The sequence below is a fragment of the Centroberyx gerrardi genome, chromosome 19 (assembly GCF_048128805.1).
Source record: "Centroberyx gerrardi isolate f3 chromosome 19, fCenGer3.hap1.cur.20231027, whole genome shotgun sequence".
Classification (NCBI taxonomy): Eukaryota; Metazoa; Chordata; class Actinopteri; order Beryciformes; family Berycidae; genus Centroberyx; species Centroberyx gerrardi.
The window spans coordinates 23,883,401-23,906,196 of record NC_136015.1 but is presented as its reverse complement, the minus strand read 5'-3'; the positions used below and the strand labels follow the sequence as shown (position 1 = coordinate 23,906,196).

General features: G+C 43.9%; 2 protein-coding genes across 7 annotated transcripts in view; both read left to right on the top strand.

The window, feature by feature from the left end:
- Nucleotides 1-22,796, top strand: part of LOC139924323 (cell division control protein 42 homolog) — a 74,808-nt gene that overhangs the window by 13,963 nt on the left and 38,049 nt on the right. The window contains exon 6 of one of the 2 annotated variants that reach the window (XM_071915351.2): nucleotides 1-3,288. This exon is cut by the window's left edge and continues 2,232 nt beyond it. The exons of the other annotated variant lie outside the window; for it this stretch is intronic. The gene's annotated coding sequence lies outside the window, so the exon portion shown is untranslated. Of the gene's footprint in view, nucleotides 3,289-22,796 lie in introns of those variants that run through there. 2 annotated transcript variants of the gene reach the window in all.
- The window catches only part of chd4a (chromodomain helicase DNA binding protein 4a), a 35,497-nt gene continuing 29,864 nt past the window's right edge, over nucleotides 17,164-22,796 (top strand). For all 5 annotated transcript variants that reach the window (XM_078290131.1, XM_078290130.1, XM_078290128.1 and 2 more), the window contains exons 1-4: nucleotides 17,164-17,339; nucleotides 17,837-18,009; nucleotides 19,742-19,851; nucleotides 21,262-21,522. In XM_078290131.1, coding sequence (XP_078146257.1) covers nucleotides 17,949-18,009; nucleotides 19,742-19,851; nucleotides 21,262-21,522 — 432 coding nt within the window. In that variant the 5' untranslated portion in view covers nucleotides 17,164-17,339; nucleotides 17,837-17,948. The remainder of the gene's footprint in view (nucleotides 17,340-17,836; nucleotides 18,010-19,741; nucleotides 19,852-21,261; nucleotides 21,523-22,796) is intronic.

Sequence of the window (22,796 nt, the reverse complement as noted above, 5' to 3'; positions counted from 1 at the left end):
CGATGGAGAAATCATTTGTGAGCTTGGAGTTATGAGGTTCTACGTGACTTTTCTTTTTTTCAAAATTGAGTTATCAACATTCATTATCGTTGAATGTAATGTTTTGCTTGAGTGGTGTTATGTTTTTTAAAGAACCTTTTGGGATTTCAATATTAATTAACAGTTTCGTTGGCTTGTATGTCAAATCTTTGATGCACTCCACCCACATAGATCCTTATAATTCCAAGATCACAAGTTGTCATCTCTTATCTCTCTTCTTGCTCTTCAAAACAAACAGGGACTTGTGTGAAATATGGTCTTAATTTGGAGAAACACTCGCGCTAACTATAGCACTGGCTCTCATTTGTTTACGGTAATTATACCAAGCTATCACAGTTAATTTGACAATGATATATTGAAGTTTAAAGCGGCCACATGCAGCACCTTCAGCATGCACAACAACTACCAACAGACTAACTTCAGTGTGTAATGCAGCTTGATGTCACACAGTGTATTCCATTTGGGGATTTCTTTTGTTTTTTTGGTATTAAACCTTAGAAAAGGTATTAAACTTCCAACTGTTCTAAGCCACAGTAGTTTTACTGTAAATGCCTGTTTCCTGGTAGTAACGCCTACTGGAGAAACCTGCTGCCTTATTGCTTAAAGCCAGTCAGATCCTCACTGGCTGCTGTCAAACTGGGTGAAATCATCTTTTTTTCCTTGGATCTTTTTCCTTACTTGGTTTCCGCTTTCTGGCCAGGCCACAAAGTCAGAAGTTGTTGTATTTTTGAAAGCTGATTATCACAAAAGTTCATTTTCTGTCTCTATATAAGGCTAGGGTTACGTTTAAGGCCTCCAGAGTTAGGGTCAGAGTAGGTTTAATAATTTTTTCTCGTGAAATTGAAATGAACCATCTATTCCCCTTCACATGGCTTGTAAACATCTGTGTGGAAGGTCAAGGAAGTGTTTTTTAAACAGACTGAACCCCACCCACCATCTGATCTCTGCTCTCTTATAGCTTTTCTTCTGTTGGTTGGGGATAAAAAAAAAAAAAACCCCGTAGAAGACAACATCTGGTGCATCAGACTGGACCGGGGTCCTAGAAAAGTCTGGAAAATGATGTTGAGTATTTCCAGGTTTTTAGAAGTGTAGAGAAATGACAACAACAATCAAGAAGAAATTCACCACCACAGTCTAAATTACTAGCCCTAGAGAGAGTCTGAGAGCAAAATGTTCCACCTTTAATCACATTAGCCTGTAGTCAAAGGTGTAAAACACTGTCCAGTCTGCAAAGTCTAAACCTTGAGAAAAGTGGGGGATCTTAAAGTGGAGCATGTGTAAAAAACCCATGCGCGGTTTAAAAAGCCTCTTGCTAGATGGCTGTTTTGATGGTGCGACTCAGGCTGGACAGATGACCTGATTTTTACATTCAATTCATATTTTTTTGGGGCATTCGTCTGAAGCTCGTATCTGGAGCGGCGTACAATAAATGCAAACCTGCGTGGGACAGACGTGATCCTGCTCAGACAGCCGTGAAAAGATCAGACCTGCGCCTCAGGTTGTCTGTTTCTGTGTCCCGGGCCTGAGTCACTCTGTTGGTCCCCGTTAGCCCCGGAGCCCACTGAGCACCTCTTCTGTTGTTGTTTTTTTGTTTTTGTTTTTGTTTTTTTAGCTGGCGGTGATAAACAGATGCTGGGGTGAAGCTCCAGTCACGGCTCCTGCTGTTACGCTGCAATTACTGAAATCCTTGTTTGGAGCGGGGCAAAAGTTGAAATCTGAACTTCTAGCACTCTGCATACAGCATGCTAAGGCTGCAAGTGCTGCTGGGAGAACGCCTCCTTTTCCAGAGGTGTCACTAGTGGGGGACAGGGGAGTATTTTCGGGGGTCCCTAAGCTCCTTTAGAGATGCGAGGTGCCACTGTACTAAAGATGCATCAGGGATTTCCTAGCAGCACCCCTTGTGCTTTTGCATTGAAAATAAGATGGAAACAAAGCTGTAACAGGAGCTTCACATCAGCATCACATCTGGAATATTCCTTCTCATAGACTCCCATTCTGAACCACAGTGCCAACAAATTTACTGCATCTTCATGTATGTGTCTATGGGGATCCGCACTAGCACGGCTAAAGCTATTATATACCCGATGTGGCTAAAGAGCAAGCCTTCCACTTTCCTTCCCTTTATCGTCCTCTCCTGCCTTTTTTTTTTTTCCTCTCCTTTGGCCTGACTGGAACCTCAAGTGCTTGTCGGTGTGTCAGCACCACCTGGAGGCCTTAAAGGGGAAGACCGCTCAGTTTAAGAGTTCATCTGTGTTGTGTCTGTGGTCGGCGACGGACTCGTCGGTGTTTTTGAACATGAACAAATCTTCTCTTCAAGTCAGAAATCAGAGGATTTAGACTTGAAGCCGTAATGCCATCAGGTATCTGGAGCTTCTCAATAGATGAATGAATGGTGGACTGACTTTTTGAGGTACACAGGATGTTTGATTGAGGTTTTATAGCCAAATTAGCTTTGTTTTATAGTGATGGTGTCATGTCTGGATTAGAAAATGTAGCCCTATCCTCAGAAAATCATCCTGAGTGCTTTAAGTCATCTGCTTTAATTCGTTCTCTAACAGCAAAATGATCAATAGTTACATTTTTCATTTACAAAAAGTTGGCAAAATGACTATAAGTATGTATAAGAATGATCAGAGGGTTAACTCTTCACTGTTATCTCCCATTCAATCATATATGAAGACAGAACTCTTCCTGGATGGATGCTCCTCGGGACGAAATGTTGGTTGAGTCTTATGGGAGAGAGTTCATGCTCAGTAACACTGACTGGACCGTCCCATAGTAATCATAATCATGTGAAATCTTAAATTGAGTAACACTCCCCATTAAAATGAACCGAAATTCCACTTTGCTTATTTTTTTCCCGTTGTTTTGGAGATTACGGTGTTTTCTTAATAATGTTGTGATGATGACGAGTATTATATATATATTTTTTTTTTCTTTGCTCCTTATTGTTTTATGGGGGATTATTTTAGTTTTTTTGGACACTTTTTTTTTTTTTTTTAGATATTTTTACTATTACTTGATGGTTGAGTGCCAACAGTTTGAGTGGGTGTCACTGGCCTGGTTTGACATACTAAGCGATCCTGATAATAAGCTTCTAATGGCAGAAACCTGCTGGTGATAGTAGTAATAACAGCTGAAGCAATAATAACAGATGTGGAAACACTGACTGCTCTGTATTGAACGCACCTCAGTTGAATGTTGGAACCCGTGGGTGATTTGAAATAATAAAAAAGTACTTGAATGTTACTTTGCCTTGGCTTGATTTTATGTTATTTTTTTTATTAACTAATTTCTTCTTCCTCATCTTCTCTCTCTTTCTCTCCTTATCATTATTATTCTGTTTATTCCTTTTTCTGTCTGCTTCTTCTTCTTCTTAGCCCTCATTTGAAAATTACAGCTGAAAGGTCCTTTTCATCAAGGCAATCATCTCCCATCTTCTTCTGTGGTGGTACTGGGCAGCTCCCAGTTTGAGTTTGTGCATATGGGTCATTACTGTAAATAAAAAGGTGTTTTTTAGTCAACTGCTTAAATGAGAGTTATAGACAAGTGTAGTCAGGGATAAGATGTGTTAAGATGCTTAACTTTAACTTTATTAATCACTGCAGGGAAATGACAACAGGGAACAAAAGAAAAAGCAATAAAAATAGAATATAAACAATTTTGGGGTTGTATAAATATATGCAGCCCACAATTCAATGCGTGTATGAGTGGCAAGTATGGGGAAAAAGTATGGATTACTAACAAACGTAGTCAGTCTGGTTCAGGGATTTTTACTTTTTTCTGGCTAGTTTTTCCATCCTGATTGATATATTTTGTTACCTAAACGAACTTTTGTGAACGATTGTAGGTACCGTCACAGCTTGAAATCCTCTCCAGCGCTCCTTGGTCTTTGACCCTTGCACTCTTTTACCATTGGCTGCTTGAAATGTTACCAATGTTGGAATTTGAAGTGTTAAATGGGCTAAAATGTAAAATGTTTTCAAGGCCACCAAAGAAGCCAAACATCCAGAGACTCGCTGTCTCTGACCGTCTGATCCTGACGACACTCACACAGCTGTGGACGAGGCTTCTTTCACATAACAAGCATGTGAAAGAATATGCACTTGGCACTATTAGCACTTCTGCATATGGTAATAGTTTTTTCCCAATGCCATGTTTTTTAGTGGAACAGAGGACAAGACAAGGGAAAATGTACTTCTATGGTTGGAAGCACAAAAATCCAAGTCCAAGTACAACGTCCAACCATAGAAGTACAATTTCCCTTTGTCTTTTCACCTGCTCTAGCGTTTTCCCTACCCATGAGCACCTGCAGTTTGTTTTTTTTAATCCTGATGCACTCCTTGTGCTATTTCTTGTTTTATACTTTTGTCTGTATCATGTTTTTATTTATTTTCTCTTATTCTGGTCAGCAGAATCTCCTTAGGGAAAATACAGATGAACTTCACTATACAGCTGTCACTGTACAAGTCAGTGGTAAGAAGGGTGATAGATGGTTTCACCAAATCACATTCAGAGAAAGAGGTGGATGCACTTATAAATATAGTGATAACATGATAAACACTACTGAAATGATAAACACTACTGAAAAATGTTTTTTAGGGTGCTGGCAAGTGCAGGAAAAAACACTGTTGCAAAGTATTGATTCTTGTCACACACCAAGTCTCTCAAAAAAGTTCCTTCAGGTTCAGTCTGCACTCTTCAGGTTCACTCTTCAGGTTCAGTCTGCACTCTTCAGGTTCACTCTTCAGGTTCACTCTTCAGGTTCAGTCTGCACTCTTCAGGTTCAGTCTGCACTCTTCAGGTTCACTCTTCAGGTTCAGTCTACACTCTCTTCAGGTTCACTCTTCAGGTTCACTCTTCAGGTTCAGTCTGCACTCTTCAGGTTCACTCTTCAGGTTCACTCTTCAGGTTCAGTCTGCACTCTTCAGGTTCAGTCTGCACTCTTCAGGTTCACTCTTCAGGTTCAGTCTACACTCTCTTCAGGTTCACTCTTCAGGTTCACTCTTCAGGTTCAGTCTTCACTCTTCAGGTTCACTCTTCAGGTTCACTCTTCAGGTTCACTCTTCACTCTCTTCAGGCTCACTCTTTGCTCTCGTTCACTCCTTAACCTTGTATCTCATGTGAAATAAAGGAACTTTTTGTAGAGGCATAAATCAATACTCTGCAGCACTTATCCTCAATTTCATCACTGCATACGAGAGAGAAGTGAGAGCACAGAGCCTGCTGTCCCAAACTGGACTCATGGAGGTGTTGAAGATGCCGTTTGGGACAGAAGGGTTAACGCAGTACCCTACAGTGGCCAATAGGGGGAAGTGTTCCATTGGTTTTGAATGGGCCCCAGTGAATACAGTATGTAAATGACCTAGGTTCATTTTGATTGGCAGTCTAAAATGGATCCTGGCCGCCTTCAGACCGACATGGCATGGAGGCTCGGCGCGACTGGCTCCTTTGTCTGTGTGACGGAGGAGACGGCGGTGTGTGTGTGTGTGTGTGTGTGTGTGTGTGTGTGTGTGCGTGTGTGTGTGTGTGTGAATGCATGATTGAGACGCAGGGAGAGAGCATGAATAAACCCTGAATGAAAGCTGTAACTATTCATTCACACCATAATGTACTCTTTCTGTTCCTCCCTCCCTCCCTCCGTCCTCACCCGCTTTTTTCCCATCATCCCTCTCCCCACTTCTCTCCACTCTCTTCTTCTTCTTCTCTCTCTCTCTCTCCTATGTGTTTGACTTGTTGAGGTCTTTGCTTTCACTCCTCTCTCTCCCCTCTGCTAGCTGCCTTTGGTAAAAACTTCACCTCTGTTTCGCAACAGCTTCTAACCTTGTAACGCTCTTATGAATAAGTGCAGGGAGTTATTCTCACTATTGCAAAATGTTCACCGTTTCTTACTAAAACTCCTAATGTTCACTGTTAAATTGGGAAGGCGTTCGCAGGCCTTGCAATTATTCATTACAAGGAAACAATCTGCCTGTTCCCCAAACACAGAAACTATTTTCAAATGGTTACGGGCCAATTAGCAGAGCCAGTCCAGTACATTCCTTCACAAAATCCATATAATCCACCTGCTTGCTTCGTGTAATGCTGTCATAACTGATGGAAGCCACTACATTCAATACGTAAACTCCTTGTTTCCTAAACCATGGAGTGGGACCCAAACTGGGACCCCACGTGACAAGTAGTAGTAGTGTGTTTTAATCGGCGTTGCGTTTTTGGGTGCCAGGTTGAAAACTCTGGGGCGTCACATTTGTGTTTTGTCCAAACCCGTAAAATAGTTCAGTACAATTTCTTTATTTCTAAACTATAAATTAAACTAAATTGTTGATGGGCTAATGTTGGCTGTGTCAACACATGAAGGATCTTAAGGCATTAAATAGCTTTCTATGCTTTGTTTAGCTGAGATCTACTTCTGAACGCTCATATAGTGAATTTTGACTTTGCACCTCTCATCATGCAATTTAGATTTCATTCTTGCTCATGCATATTTTTGTCTACAACTGTTATGTTTGTCATTGATGCTGCTTTCTTGGTCAGGTTGGAAACATACAGTATACCTAAACTTCTACTTTAAGTTTTTTTTTTATATACTATTAATGTGTGTTTCTGTGTTATGTTTAATGTGACCTGCAGAGCGACCCACCAAGCTGAACTCCTCGTGTGTGTAAACACTGAAACTGATTCTGACCAAGTGGTTAAATAAAGGTTAAATGAAAGTAAAAATTAGGATGAATTCAGTGATTCCCACATCAGTTTTAGTTCTGCTTTGAATCAGAACCAAGTTACTGTGTTTACAGGGCGGCCATCTTGTCTTGTGAAGTGTGACTGGTGCTGATTCAGTCACTGACACTTTGACTGCTGTCTGTCCCAGTGCGCCTCAGTCTCCCTGCTCGCTCGCTTGTTTGGTTGGTGAATATTATTGGATGTCCATTTGACCTCATTATAAGTGCGTTGCCATGGGCAACCAGCGGGGAGAAGAGGGAGGGGGGAGGGAGGAATAGAAGAGTTGCATCATGGGATAGAAACCTGACCTCTCTCTCTTTTTTTTTCTCTCTTTTTTTTTTCTCCTTCTCTCAGAGGACACGCACACGTGCACAAATGCACATGTGTACACGTGCACACTCTCACACATGCAACACATGCACCCGCACCCTCATGCACGCACAGTTTGCCTAAACAAAGATACATTAGGAAGGAGCGATGACGGAAGAGAACCAGTTTGTCCAGCCAGTGGATTCCTGAATATAACAACAATGCAATATCTGTTTATAGTCCAACGTATATAATAAACACTCCAACATGTACGGAGGCAATAACACACAAAATACACAAACTGCCATCGTGTATATGTGTGTGTAATTGTGTCTATGTTCGTGTTCGTATGTTTCATTTTGTGTGCGTCTGTGTTCGTGTGTTCAATTTTGTGTCTCTTTGTTTGTGTTCATATGTTTAATTATGTCTGTATGTTTGTGTGTCTCTATGTTCGTGTTTGTATGTTTAATTTTGTGTGTGTCTGTGTTTGTATGTTCAATTTTATTTCTGTGTGCAATTTTGTGTCTCTATGTTTGTGTTCATATGTTTCATTTTGTCTGTATGTTTGCGTGTGTCTATTTTTGTGTTCGTATGTTCAATTTTGTGTCTCCATGTCCGTGTTTGTATGTTTCATTGTGTGTGTGTACTGTATGTTTTGCCTCTATGTTCGTGTTCATATGTAATTTTGTGCCTGTATGTTCGTGTGTGAGATTACGTGTGTCTATTTTTGTGTCATTTGTCTGTATGTTTGTGTGTGTGTGTGTGTACATGTGTGTATGTTTGTGTTTATGAGTAATTTTGTCTACGTTCACATGTATGAGTAATTTTGTGTGTCTCTATGTTCGTGTTCATATGTTTAATTGTGTGTGTGTGTGTGTGTGTGTGTAATTTAGTGTTTCTGTGTGTGTAATATGTGTCTCTAGGTTTGTGTGTGTGTAGTTTTGTGTGTCTCTATGTTCATGTTTGCATGTGTGTTCCATATTGTGTCTGTGTGTAATGTGTGTGTGTGTGTGTGTGTGTGTTTCTGGGTGTATACATGTGGTTGCGTGCAATTTTGTGTCTCCATGAGTGTGCTGCTGGGTGTATACGTGTTCGTCTGTAATTTTGTGTATGATCGTATGTGCGTGGGAGTGTAGTATATGTGGGTAATTTTGTGTGTCTGTGTATGTTTGTGTGTGTGTGTGTGTGTGTGTGTGTGTGTGTGTGTGTCTCGGTCCGTATGCATGTTTGTAAGTAATTTTGTGTGACTGCGTGTACGAAAGTGTGCTTCTGTGTTTATTTATGTATGTTCTGAGCTTTATCCACAGAACACACAGCTGCATGTATGCATGAGTGTGTGTCACTCTGTGTGTGTGTGTGTGTGTGTGTGTGTGTGTGTGTGTGCTCAAGTATACAGTCAAGCTCACACGCACAGTGCCTTCATCTCTGACATAACCGGTTACCATGCATACTGTGCGACTCTGACTATTATGGGGTGTTCTTTGTTTTGTCACGACGTGCCCTGGTATGGAATGGGAGGGGGGAGGGGAATAGGGTGTGTGTGTGTGTGTGTGTGTGTGTGTGTGTGCGTGGAAAGGGGGGGTGAGGGGGGGGTGGAGTTGAGTGCGCATGCATGTGTGAGGGGGAGGTATGTGTGTTTTGGTGTGTGTGTGCGGGGTGGAGGGAGAAGAGGGTGGGGGGTGGAGGGGGGTTAGTGAGTGGTGTGTGTGTGTGTGTGTGTGTGTGTGGTGGGGGGGGTAGCAGGGAAAGGGTGTGTGCGTGTTTGCATGTGTGTGTCGAGGAGAGGAGCAGGGGAGTGGGGGTTGGGTGTGTGTGCGTGTCTGTGCGAGCGTGCGAGCAGGCGTATAATGTGTGCATGAGAGAGAGAGAGAGAGAGAGAGAGTGTGTGCATGCATGCATGTGTTTTTGAGTAGGTAAGAGCACAGATAAAATGGCGGCCTGTGTGTGTATGTGTGTGTGTGTGAGTGTGAGAGTGTGTGTGTGTGCGCGCGCCAGGCCTCTCGGGTGAAATTGCAAAGTGAGAAACAGTCTTTCAGTAGTTTTGCTCTAGTTCTTCACTCTCCTTCTCACTCCTTCACAGAGCCAGACTCACCTTTATTCACCCGATACGCAACGTGTGTTTATGTGTATAACGGTATGAGGAATTCGACTCGGTGTTGAATGTGTGGTCTTCACTTTCAACACGACCGGAGCGTAGACGAGACAAAGTGAAATAAACAGGACTCCGTGGTGTGATCATGGCAACGCGAGTACAAAACTAGAGCGCAAACCTCCGCCAACGCTGAACAATTCTCCTGCAAACACATCAATCCTATCGCTTAGATTTTGAGATAAATCGATTTCTTGACCCTGAAAACATACGCTTAGGATTTGGAATCAAGCCTCTATCTCTGCTAGTTTCATAGTTGTGGCTAAAAAACGATAATTGTCCAATGGTGGAAATCCCGGATCTGAATCACCACCAAAATACAAGATTTGCTCCTTGGCCCAACGCTGATCCGTTCACCAAATATCATGCCAATCTGCTCAGACGTTTCTGGGATATCCTGCTGACAGACAGACAAGCTGACTAACAGCTGAAAACATAGGCCTAACCTCCTTGGCAGAGGGAATAAAAGGGGAAAGGAGCAGGAAATAAGCAGAAACATTAGAAATCAATAGAAGTAGAGAGAGAAACACCCTGAAATCCTGACAAAACAATTAAATATCACATCCCGGATGAATTCTCTGTTCGGAAATCAATACATGCTATGTCCAGAAAGAAAAATCACCTCTCTGAGAGACGTTAGACGATGGGACAAGACTTCAGGAGATGAGAGGGCATGTAATATCCAACAGTGGTGACACTCAGGATTAGCAAGGTGGATGACGCACAAAAAGCCTTGAATTGTGAAAAAAAAAAGAAGAATTAGAGACCTGAATGACATTACACACGATATACAAGGCCTCACAGATAGGCTTTGTTACATCTAATGCAGGATGCTGCCCAAATTATGCAACTGTGGTGTGAGATTGCAGCTTGGATGGGACAAAACAAGTCGGATAACATACAAAATAGCTGAAATTGTGGGAAAAAAATGACAAAATGCCGTCCCTGGATGAGAAAAGACGACACACACAAGACGGAGACAGTATGCGATATCCAACCTTGGCTTCTCCTTCAACTGTGTAACAGCAGCGCCGCTCCGCCTCGGAAAAAAAAACTTCCCATCAGCCATTCCTGCATTGATTTGTTCAGTGATCAGTATGTGCGGCCCCGTACGTCCTTGCACCGTGACTTTGACGCCGTGATGCATCGGCACCCGAGTGACCAAGTCAAAATCCCCTTTGTGTTCACTGTAATTGGTGAATAAAGGCAGTTCTGTTTCAGTTAAGATTATCATTTGATATTAATTATGTCCCAGAAAGAATGCGAAGGGGAAAACTCTCATTCAAAGACAAGGAGTGCAGCTGTAGGACAAGCTTAACTTCCTGTATCACCAACATTACAAGCTACCAGTAGCGAGGAGTGAAAGGGTCAAAGCCACAGCGACCAGACAGCAGCTGTAACAAATATGTCTGTGTCTCTACAAAGATCATGTATGATAGAGGAGTGTTTGGTAAAGAAATAGCCACCAAGCCAAAGAGAGTCATCAAATAGCCCGAGAGGCCTCAGGAAAATCTCCCTCACTGTGGTACAATCGCATTTGAAGTGGGACCCACTGATCATATCTATGTGTGTGTTCACACCAAGCGTGTTTATTCAAACTCTGGAGCGTTTGTCCGGGTGCGAACGGTGCCATTTGAACTCTGGTGCCACCGAATAACGTCGCAGAGAGTCTCAGTCCTCTTCCAAGCAAAATTCAGTGCGGTTCGTTACGAGTGGGAACCTAACCCGGACTAGGAAAAGACCCCAAAAAAAGCAAGGGATTATGGGTATAAGGAGACAGATGTTGACATAGCCAGCAGTTCCTCATGCATGGAAAGCCTAGCATAACAAAAAGAGGCCTGGACTGATGCTCATATTCAGCTTTTTCTTCATGTGTTCTTAACTGGTATGAGCACCAGAGAAGAAGAAATTACGGGACGACAGGTTACCAAAACTCCAAAAAGTCCATGTGACTAATGTTTACAAGCCCCCTGGTTTGCTTGTAAATGTGTGAACCCAAATGAACCAAAGTCAAAAAAAAAATCGCAACAGAGTGAACTTTTCCGCTGCGGTTCAGACCAGAGAACACGAACAGTAGGTGTGATGGTATCTGTGTGTCTCTGAGATCTTCTACTGTACCACTGTGCGGTTGGCGAGAGATTGAGAGAGAGAGAGAGAGAGAGACAGGAACCCCTGGTTGATGAAGTGTGTCGAAGACGTCACAGATAGGCAGGCTGGGTATTTTGAGCCTCTTAAAGTGCCTGCTGCTGTTTGGAGAGACATACTGTACTCTGTGCACTTCAGGAACCTATAAGACAGGAAATGATGGCGGCGGTGGTGGGTGGGGGAGGGGGGGTGAGGGGGGGGGGGGGGGGTGAGGAGGGGAGGGGGGTGGGTGGGCGCTTGAGAGAGAGAGAGAGAGAGAGAGAAGGCGAATTAGCAGCGCCATTATTATGGAGTGGCAGGCCAGGCAGTGAAGGAAGGAGGAGGGGGGTGGAAGGGGGGGGGGGGGGGGTAGGGTGCAGGCGAACGCTCTGCATATTATGGGATGTCAGCGTTGTTAGGCGGGGGGAGGGGTGGAGGCGGTGAAGTAAGGGGGGGGGGGAGGGAGGAGGAGTGCTGAGTATTATGGTCTGGCCTAGGCCTGTTTTTGTGTGCGGTGGATCCCCCCCCTCCCCCTCCCTCCCTCCCTCCCTCCCTCCCCCAGTCCGCGTGAGCCTTGTGTGTGTGTGTGTGCGTGTGTGTGTGTGTGTGTGCGCGCGCATCGACATCACAGGCTTGACGTGCACAGGCGATGTCAGGGAAATAGTATCTTTCTTCAGGTGCAGAGTGACTCACATACAAGAGGAAGACCCAAGAGACGAGAGAGAGAGAGAGAGAGAGAGAGAGAGAGAGAGAGAGAGAGACGACTGGGAATTTATCAAAAACTTCACTGGCAAACTGTCTGAATACTATCACTGCTGCTTGTACTGCAGACGACTGACACAGCTACAGACTGATGAATGAGTACATGTAGAGCGGTATTCCTACTTTACTGTCTTGAATCGTCTCTTTGCGCCGTATTAATCAATGCAGCTAAGATAAATTCCCTACATTTACTGCGATTAAATCGATTCAGATTCCGATATGGGACGTTGAAGATTGTCTCAGAGTCCGTTCTGGAAGCCATCATTCACTTTCTTGATTAGCGTCGATTAAAAAACTGGACAAAAAACGGGCGTGATGTCATCGCCGACGTCACGCACAGATTTTTGGCTAGTAGCCCGGCGCTGCCATTTGACTTCCATTTCCATACTATCTCCCTCGGCCCCATTCAAATTCGGACTATTAGGGAGGAGGGTGCGCTAGCCGTGACAGAAAAAACAGCAGCCACAGACTGACTGGTGAATTAATAAAAATTTCCATTCCTGGGCAATCAAGCAACAAATGCCTTGCAGTTCCAATTTGCTTTCTGAAATGAAACTGATTCGGCCCAAACTAGACAAAGGGTCACTATTACAAGTCAGCACATCCGCACAGAGGTATCTTTTTTTTTCTTCCCACATTTACATTTTAGGCATTTAGCTGACACTCTTAGCCAGATCAGCTTTCAATGGCTGCAGCAGTAGAAGAAGCTTAAACCCCTTTAATCACCGGTATGCCAACCAGGCAGGCTCAGAGCCACAGAGACGAAACAAATATGTCTGTCGATACTAGCGGCCATTTATAATAGAAACATGAGAGGTAAAGACATATTAGCGAGTAGAAAGGGTCCATTTTTAGCCGTTTAACTGCAGTCCATCAGACATTGAGGGCAACATTAACAGATATGGATGAAGCCCATTCTTTAGTAAAAACTGCACTGAAAAGCCTTAGAAATAAAAAAAAAAAGTTGATCCCTAACAACAGATTGATGCTCACTTAGAGATTTATCCGGCAAAGTTTCGACCTCAGCTGGCCGTCGTCAAACATACAGAAACTGTGCAGGTATCTTTACTTCTACTTCATTATCTCGCCTTTTAAATTAAAGCTCTTGTTTAGTAGTTTGGATGTGCGAACACAGCTGAATCTTGACTGAAAGTGACGGTACAGACGTAGATGTGGATTGGCAGCTGGGTAAAAAGTCAATGTGCATAATGGCTATAAAAACAAAAGTGTATTGAACTTTAGCGCCGATTATTAGGCCTAGGTGACCACTGAAACCGTCACTGTGGTCCTGTGTCAATCAATAGGATAGAGCAAAACACTAACACTACTCAGGGTTTGGGGTTCAATTCCCTGTGTAGCTCAATAAGAAGAGCAAGGCACTACTGCTGCCAAGGTGAGGGTTTCCATGCTGGGGATGAAGGCGTCTGCTTTTGTTTTAAAACCAAAACAAAAACCCAGTTGAAGAGCTGCTTTCCAGAATCCCAATAAATGACATAATTGAGCTAAAAGTGAAGATACAGTCGATCAAAACTGCTGTCAAAGTCGTCCGTCTACACCATCCGGTCCTTAGGTCAGGAGTCCTTAGGTGAAACCAGACCGTTATCTCTGGATTCGTTAGAACGTCATTTAAAGTCCATCCAGTTTTCTTCTCTTATCCCATCCAGGAAGTATTTCAATTTATCATCTATTTATCTTGGCTATTGAATAAGCAACTGATTGTCCATGAAGTCTCTTTGGATTGAACTTGAGTTGTCCGTCTCTGCCGTTACTCAACATTCATTCATCTCAAGTATTCTCATTGTCTCTCTTGTTTATTGGAGATACTAGACATGGGAATGGTTATTGAGACTACTGAGAAGATGACCGAATAATAGTAATTATACACACATAACATTTTCAGGTTCTGGGTCGATAAAAGCAGACAATAAAGAGAAAACGTAGGACGGAAACTGACAAGGGCCCGATTGTGTTTAAAACGTTGACTGTTGTGTTTTATAGATTTCTGAATAAAGGTGCAGTGGAGTGGAGTATTTCCTCTTTATTGACTTCTCAACATTACCAAATCTCAAGGCTTCTACTGACTATTTACTATTCAATTTCTCCGTCGTCTGACTACAGCCAAGGGAATATTATTCTACTCAAGACTTTAATGCTCTAACTCGACCTGTCTGCCTGCATCTTCAGTCGGTCCGGATCTCTCAAGATGATTTTTTTTACATTTTAAATAGAGATGACAGACAGGAAAGAGAGAGAGGGGGATGAAATGGCGACAAAGGTCACGAGGCAGACTTGAACTCCATCGGCGGCACCCAGTACGTCTTCTGTGTGCCTCCTTTAGCCTTCTGGGACATCGGGACACCTCCAAACCCCCCCCCCAAACCCCCCTCTTCTCTTTCTCCGTCTGTCAATCACTCCTGTGTGTTATCTTGCGTGGCAGACACAGTGGGTCTGATCAAATCCATTTGCACCTCTTTATCTGCTGTTTTCTATAGAGCGAGCAGGAGAGGTGGAATGGAGATGGAGAGCAGGGAGGAGGGGTGGAGCAGTCAAGAAGCATTATGGTATGTATTTTGACTTACATGGTAATCTGACCCCGCCTGTAACCCCCCCCCCCCACCCCACCCCACCACCACCTCCACCTCCACCCCTCTGCTTATCTCCATGGCGACCAGCAGCACAGAGTATTATGGTCTGTAGTTTCTTTACTCTCTCCCCTCCCTCCCTCCCTCCTCCCTTTTTCTTTTTTTGCTTCAGAAATGATATTATTATCATTATGTGATATGCAATTCTGCGAGTGGGGTGGGGGGTGGGAGGGGCGTCGTCGAGAGCCGTGCACGAGGTTTCTATGACAACTGCCCCCATATCCCTCTGATTGGTGATTATGGGATGTTGCTCCCCCCCTCCCCCCCCAGCACCACCCCACCCCCCCCACCCCTCCACCCCCCAAATGCACACATGAACACTGTGTCCACAGTCAAGGAGAGGGAAGTGTGGGGGAGGGGGGGAGAAAGACGCAAACAGAGACACAGATAGAAGAAGAAAATGGAGAGAGAGAGAAAGAAAGAGAGAGAGAGAGAAGTTAGAGGTGGTGAGGGCATGTAGTTCGTTCTTTGTGACGGCCGGTGAGAGAGACAGAGAGAGAGAGAGAGAGAGAGAGAGAGAGAGAGAGAACGAACGAGGAAGAGTCCTGCCGCTACGCTGCCGGCGGGACAAAGGAAAGGCCGGAGGGAGGAGAGAGAGAGAGAGAGAGACAAAGAGAGAGAGAGAGAGAGAGAGTAGTCAAAATGAAGGTGTGCTGAGTCAGAGTCAACCATGTATATATATATACTGTAAGAGGAGAGAGGGAGAGAGAGAAAGACAGAAAGAGAGATAGAGAGAGGCCTTCAGCTAAAGCCAAGGGAGAGAAAGAGGAGAGTCAGTATGTTAAAGGGTTAAAAGCCAGAGTGAAAGAACAATGCAACAACATACTGAAACGAATAATCCCCCCGTAGATTAAAAGTACCGGAAGCATCCGAGGCGTTAAAAGCAGAGCAAACACTCACATCAACACCGGTTGTAATACTACTAATTCTTCAGATTTACCCGGAAAAAAGACAGTGTCGATCCTGTACGTCGCAACATTACGATTCATCCTTGAAAACCACATTGCGATGGTCGAAATGTTACGAGAAAGTGACATTTTTATCCACAATTAAACAATTCAATTAAACAATCCGCAGAAATCCTTCATAATGAGGCGATAATGAGGCACTCACCTTGGGAAATTAACTCCTCCCACCAGTCTTCTTCGCTTGTTTCGCGAGTTTGTCTCCGAACCAAAGCTCTCTTTTCTGTTCCAAACACACAATTTGGTTGGAAAAGTGGAAAATAACAGCGTAACACAGCAACTCCTCCTGAAACCCAGTAGGCCCGAATATCTCCCCTTTGTTGCCAGGAGGGGAGTCGCTTTTTGGTCGACTCGTACGTGTTTGCATGTTTGATTTCCCTCGTTGGGACAAAACCTCATTCACAATCTTCTCTGTCACACCGGGTTCGGATGCGGTAACCGTACGGCGTTTTTGCCCCACAGTGTAAATGTATTACAGTGAATGGTGGGAAAACTGTCTAGGCCCCAGACAGTTTTCCCACCATTGACTGCAATGCATTTCGAGGAAGGAATAGGCCTTCGTATGTGTGTGTGTGTGTGTGTGTAGTTGCAGACAGCTTAACTCAGCTGCTGGCCCGGCTCTCCCAGTCTAGTCTGCGTGTTACGGGGGGTTCGAAGCCGTAGACTCAGGTTTTGGCTACGGTTTGAACTCTGTGACCCTTATCTGTCTGTCTCACTGGAGGCCGCCGCATGTAACTTGACTTTTTAACCTCGCTCCGGCCCGTCACAGGACTTTTTTCCCCCTTAAGTCTTTATCTGCTGATGGAAAGATTCCCCCGGTGATGACTCGCGTGTCAAAAGAAGCTGTAATTTTTTTTTTTTTTTGCGATTAACAAGCTCCCAAAAACAGTTACTGCCTCGCGGGGTTTCCACCTGGGTCGCCCCGGTGTCACCCCTTTGGTGACCCCGAGGTGTAAATGTCTTGAAGGTGGTTGTGTGTGCTGTGTGTGTATCCGCATCATGTGCACAGTCTTTAGCGGGGAGTGTGGTGTACAGTTCAGTGTCTGCATACATGCAAACATGTACACTGAAGTTAAGCAGTCATGTGGCACACAGTTGCCATGTGACGGCTTTTCCTTTTTTTCCTTCTCCTTTCTCCTATCTCTCTCTTTTTGGAGTTATGCTTATTGTGGGATGTCAGTGACTGCGCTCATTACTATTATGGGATGCCGCACGGGGGTGGGGGGTGGGGTGGGGGGGGGTGAGCGTCTCCATGGAAACCCTGGTTGCTAAGGGGGGGGTGCATGGAGGAATGGGGAAGAGACTGTAGGAGAGGGAGGGGGTGAGTTGACTATTATGGTCTGTACGTTGCAAGGTAACTATGCAGAGTGGGGGAGGGGTGACTAGAGTGTGGGGGGGATATTATGGGATGCCTGCCCCCTGATCTCTTTGTGTGTGTGTGCGCGCGCGCGGGGTGTAGTGCGAGAGAAAAGAGGAGACGGCGTCGTGTGCACACACTGCCAGATTAACAAAAAAATACGGAAATATATTTAAATTGTTTGAACGTCGTCACCTAAAAAAGCTTCCAAGTATTGATTGGAAGGCAAACTAAGCCCGGAGTTACTGTTTTGGAAGCTGTGGAATCAAGTTGTGAGTATGATAGTTTGGTTATATTGTTTGTGAATTTATTTCAGTCAGAATATATGTTAGTGGTGGCTTCATAGTATCGGATGGGGCATTGTTACATTGTGAATTTTCGTTTTTATAGTGAGATAGTTTGTGTGAGGCTCGTTTCAATCTGAACCTGGCCGCCGGTCAAGCTCAGCTAGCACGCATGCTAATGGGACGGGAAACTAACGATAGTGGCAAGATGGCATGTCAGCTGAACGCATACATCGAATGAGTGAGGGTGCTAATCTTGTGCGCTGTCCAACTTGATAGCTTTACATTAGCCGGAGAAAGTTAGCTCTCTTTTCGAAGAAGCACATGTGGTGACTGTTTATGTTGCTCATTTTACCGGATGGATGTTTTGAATGTTCTTTGGTGCTAAATATTCACTTCCGTTTTCTTTTTTGTTCTTTTATTTCCCTTGCCGAAACCTGGCCGGCTGCCCTCCTACACACACACACACACCACGACTTGGACAGACTCAAGACTGGGACGAAACTCTGGGTCGAAACGGATTATCCTACAAACAAATAACTTTATTTAGTTAGCTAAACTGTTAGCTAACTAAATTCAAAGTTTTTGTTGTTCGCTATGTCTGGAAGTGAGGATGATAGAGATGATTTTGGAGCCCCCGAAGACCGGTTAATGCACGGTAAGACTGTCATTTGTTAGCTGAAATTGCTAAAGTTCATATTGCTGCATTGCTAGCATGACCCGTGAATGAAGGTTTCTTGGATATCCATGTCAGTCGTGTCGCGAAGCTTGATAGCAAGCGCTCGCTAGTCAAGGTTGGCTAACTGCCGGTCGCTAACGTTACCGACATTAGCAAACTCATTCATGCCGTGCTGCTCTCTCAAACGTTAATGAAATCCGCTGTGGTTTATCCCTTTCATAATCGAAAGCAGCATAGCTGACAGTTGCATTGTCGTGAAGTCACGCCGAGTTGCCGGCATATTCCCGGGGCCTAACGTTAGCCAGCTACCGGTATCTTTACGTGTCGATGACAAGATGGAGGCAGCCAGTTAGCTTGGAAGCTGGCGGATGACGTTCTGTAGCTTTCCCCTCCTCATGGTCGGTGGCTCCGATTTGAGTGTGGAAGAAGTAAAAAATGATTATAAACAAAGATGTTTGGATGCTAAAAGACTCGTTTTTAAAAATCAAATTAAATGCTGGTTTTCAGAAACTGGTGTGGCTAACGGTCGCTTTGTTTACAGTTTTTATAATGCTGCTCAAAGCAGACGAGCACGCGCGCTGTACACGGCCGAACCATTTAGAACAGAAAGTACTGCGAGTTAGCTTCCAATGCTAATGACCACATTAAAACTGGGTTTTATTTATCAGAAGCTTTAAAACTTACTCATTTTTGTAGTTTACACCCGTGATGTAGTGATAAACAAAGGAGTGGGTAAACTGTGACCTCCAGTCGCTGATGAACAAAAAACAAACACCTACCATTGTGGGCAAAATGATATCTCTATGATATTTTAGGAAAAAGAATATGTATTATTATTTTTTTAAATAAAAAAACCCCTATCCTCATAACATACCAAATTTTGCAAATGCTTACGACAGTATTTATTATGAATGGTAATATGAGCTCTGGATTTCTTTTCATAATACTTAGCTAAATATGTTCCAGTTAACTTTGTAGTTGGATACAGTGTACACACACACAGCTGGGCCTCCTTAATTTGACCTATAAAGAGCTCATCACATTAAGGCTTCTCTCTTACCAGGTGCATCTTAATGGCAACTTGCCATTTACTTTTTACCATAGTCAATTACATTAATAGGCTTGGAACGCCGTTCCACTTAACTTTGGGGCCACCAGGACTGTGCCAGATACTGGACTGAGATCCTCTGCGTCAGAAGGCGGGCAGGAGAGGGAGTGTGCAGTAAACATAATGACTAATCTGTTGTGAATTACTTTTTTAACCGATTTGCACCACTCTACTGAGGTCAGCTTGTAAAAGGGATAGTAACCTAAACCAGTTGGCTATCCTCTAAACCGTTTTCTTTAACATTTGGATGACTAGAACTCGGGGTTCAGACTGTTTCCAGCCAGGCTAGGAAAGTAAACGCAATACAAAATTCAGCAGCCATTTCAACTACATTTTTGGAATAGAATAGGACCTCCAAATGACAGCTGGTTTCCTGCCAAAGTGGCTGATAGAGTAAACAAACTGAACCACAGCCAAAATTTACCAGCATTGTGGCTGGTGTTTGTTTCCCACTCTGTTTCCAGTATGTAGGTGTCTACTGATATGCATGCTATCTTCATGACTCTTTGTATTCAGTAATGGTATCACATGGGCCATGCGGGCTCATGCACAGTCCCTTTCTGTGTGTCTCACCCTGAAATGTCTTGCCTGGCCTGGTTGCAGATGACGAGGAAGAGGAGATCTCAGAGAATGAGACTCCCAAGGTGAAGAAGAAGAAAAAGGCCAAGAAGAGCCGAGAGAGCAAGAGCAGCAAGAGGCGGTCCCGCAGAGAGGTAAGGACTTAGTGTGTGTGTGTGTGTGTGTGTGTGTGTGTATGTATGTGTGTTCAGGCCTGTGTGTGGTCGCTTAGGTTTAACAACGTCAGACCACGAAAAAGAAAGTTGTATACAGCTTTCAAATGGTTGCAAATTACGTTAGAAAGAAGTACAAAAACAACAACAACAAAAAATCTGATCAAAATCGACAGCAAAACCAACGAATGCAAGGCAAGAAACATGAAAGTAAACGATAAAAGGGAAGCTAAAAGCAGCCAATAAAATGCCATAAAAGCAAGTCTATCAAAATTAGTTATTAATTAATTAATTAAGAGGCTAAGATGATACAGATTTAGCCAGCCTAAACTTCTCAGACAGGTCGTTGTAATGTCTCTTGTTTTTAATCTAGACTTTGGAACAGCCAATAGAAACCTGCCCTAGGACCTCACACTGTGATCCGGCTCATATGGGGTTAAAATGCCTGTGATTATAGATTCACTAGATCTTTCTGTGGCTTTACAGCGATCAATAAAATTTGCTTTTATCGCTGGGACGATGTCATCTAGGCCCCAAAATCTCAGTCACCAGCCACTGTCACCATTTTACAAGCTAACTACATAATTAGAAGAGAATTGTCAAAGTGGCGAGTGTAACAGACGTACAACCATTTGTCTGCTTACTTCCCACTCTGGTTTATTTTGACGGTTTTCCTTTGCTACCTCTTGAATTGTGTAAGGTTCTGGAAGTGAAGCCACTTCTAACTTCCAAGGAGCAGAGATGTTTACATATATCCAGTCCAGCTGCTGGGCTGACTGTAAGGCAGGAGCAGAGGGTTAAACCCACACAGCTAGCTTCCCAAATGATGAAAACGGCAGCTAACTGTCTGCAGCTTTTAACAATCTTCTCCTGTAGGAAAAGCAGCCACAAAGTCAAATTTGCTGGATTGTGGCTATGATCATAAAACGTATAATACTTTGCAAGTTTAAATGGTTTCTAAGACCAAACCAGGTCATCTGTTCTTGCTATCATGTATCCTGTGTTACATTATAATACCCAAAACCCTCCTGTCTTACCCAGAAGCCCCTACTGTTTCATTTGAGATGTTTTATCCTCCATTTAGACTTATCAGACCTGCCCAATTTGTGCCTTTACTGTGTCCCTTTTTCCTAAATCCATTTGTTTTATTTTGAAAGCTGAGCTATTTCAATTCAATTCTACTGGCAGTTGACTGCCACTCAGCCCAGTTTTACATTTTGTAGGAATGAATAGATCTGAACTTGTCCGTCATTTCAGAGATGTGATTTATCTTTCAATATTTCAAGTTTTTCTTTTGTTGAATTCTGCAGAGAAATCCCTCTTTCCCTCCATTATATCTTGAGTTTGTTGTTTTCGCTCTGCTGACGTCTCTCCCCGTTCCCCTCGTTTCAGGAGCTGGCCATCAGCTCGCCGGAGCCCATGGACGTCGGCGGGGCGGAGGAGGCGGAGGACGGCGGCCCCGCCCAGCGCTCCGACAGCGAGGGCAGCGACTACACTCCCGGACGCAAGAAGAAGAAGAGAGGCAGCAGCGGCAAGGACAAGAAGAGGAGCAGTGCCGGCGCCGACCGCAGCGCCGCAGGCTCCTCCTCCGCATCCAAGAGGAAAGACCCAGAGCCCGAGGAAGAGGAGGATGACGACGACGACGACAGCTCGGTGAGGAGGAAGAATAGAAGTCTGTCTGTGTGTGTTGGGGCTAGACTGATATGGGCGTTTGAAGGCCGATAGAGATATTTTTGGATTGAAACTGCCAAAAGCCGGTATTTCTACTGGTAATCGGTGTCTTTAACTTGCCAAAATTCCCCAAAATTGAAGTATTCAGTGTTTCCCCCAAAATATCACATTCACAATCAATTCAGGTTAAGGGCTTCCTATAGAGAACCAGTGTAGTATTGATCAATTCTACAGAAAATATGTATCAAACAAACTGCATTATATCCATCATATCGGAGATGGATGGCTAATCTGACAAAATGATTGATCAAATTAAAACAAATTATGGTGCATTTTGAAGGATAGTTGGTAACTGAAGACCTTAGTTGACAAGGATTTAGGACTGTAGCATATTTTCAGACTGGATCTTCGATATTTTAAGAAATATTGAACGATCAACTTATGGTAATGTGTATTTTTCGGAAGCAGATGTGTATATTCTTTTTCATTTGCTCTTGTTTTGCATCCATTGGTTTTCTATGGGAACACTGAGCGGGTTTGCTTCAGTATGTGCAGTTGTGATGTCTGAGGAAACCCTTTGAAAGCGGGCCAGTATCGGGCATGTTTGGGTGTCTTAACATTAGACTTCTGGTGTAACCAAACCAAACCAAACCAAACCATGTGCACAAAGCATACTGGAGAAACACTATTGTCCATTTTGGTTTCTGGGTTAAAACATGTAAGATCTGCCTTCCTTGTGCAATTACACATTTTGTAGCCTAACTTTTTAACAAGTCATTTTCTGCTCCGTGACGCGTGACCGTTGGCTGTGTAACCTTAATCTAGTCACACACGGCTTGACAAACACAGATATGATATGAGAGATGGTTAAACAAAGAGCTGTGTCTGGCGGACGTGGAGCCTGGCGACCAATAGGGGGCCTTGTAGTTAATGACACTTATGCAAAGGGTGGGGGTGTATAAGGCATATATGCTGTTACTATGGCAACGCCGCCTAGCGCCGCAACCGCACTGCACTGCACTGCGCTCTTGACCCTTTTCTTTTTTGGTTAGATAAACACATTTTGATTCATTGGCAGCGCCTGCCTCCCTCCAGCCTGCAGTCGGGTGGTGGGATGGGAGATGGATTTGGTGACAGGCGGGCCAGAGCAGGAAGTTTCAGGATGGTGAAAATAAACAGGACAGGACACTAACTTTTTAAAATGTACTTCTCTGCTCAGTGCTCACCTGGCAAGGGCAGGAAAACTGAAAAAATGT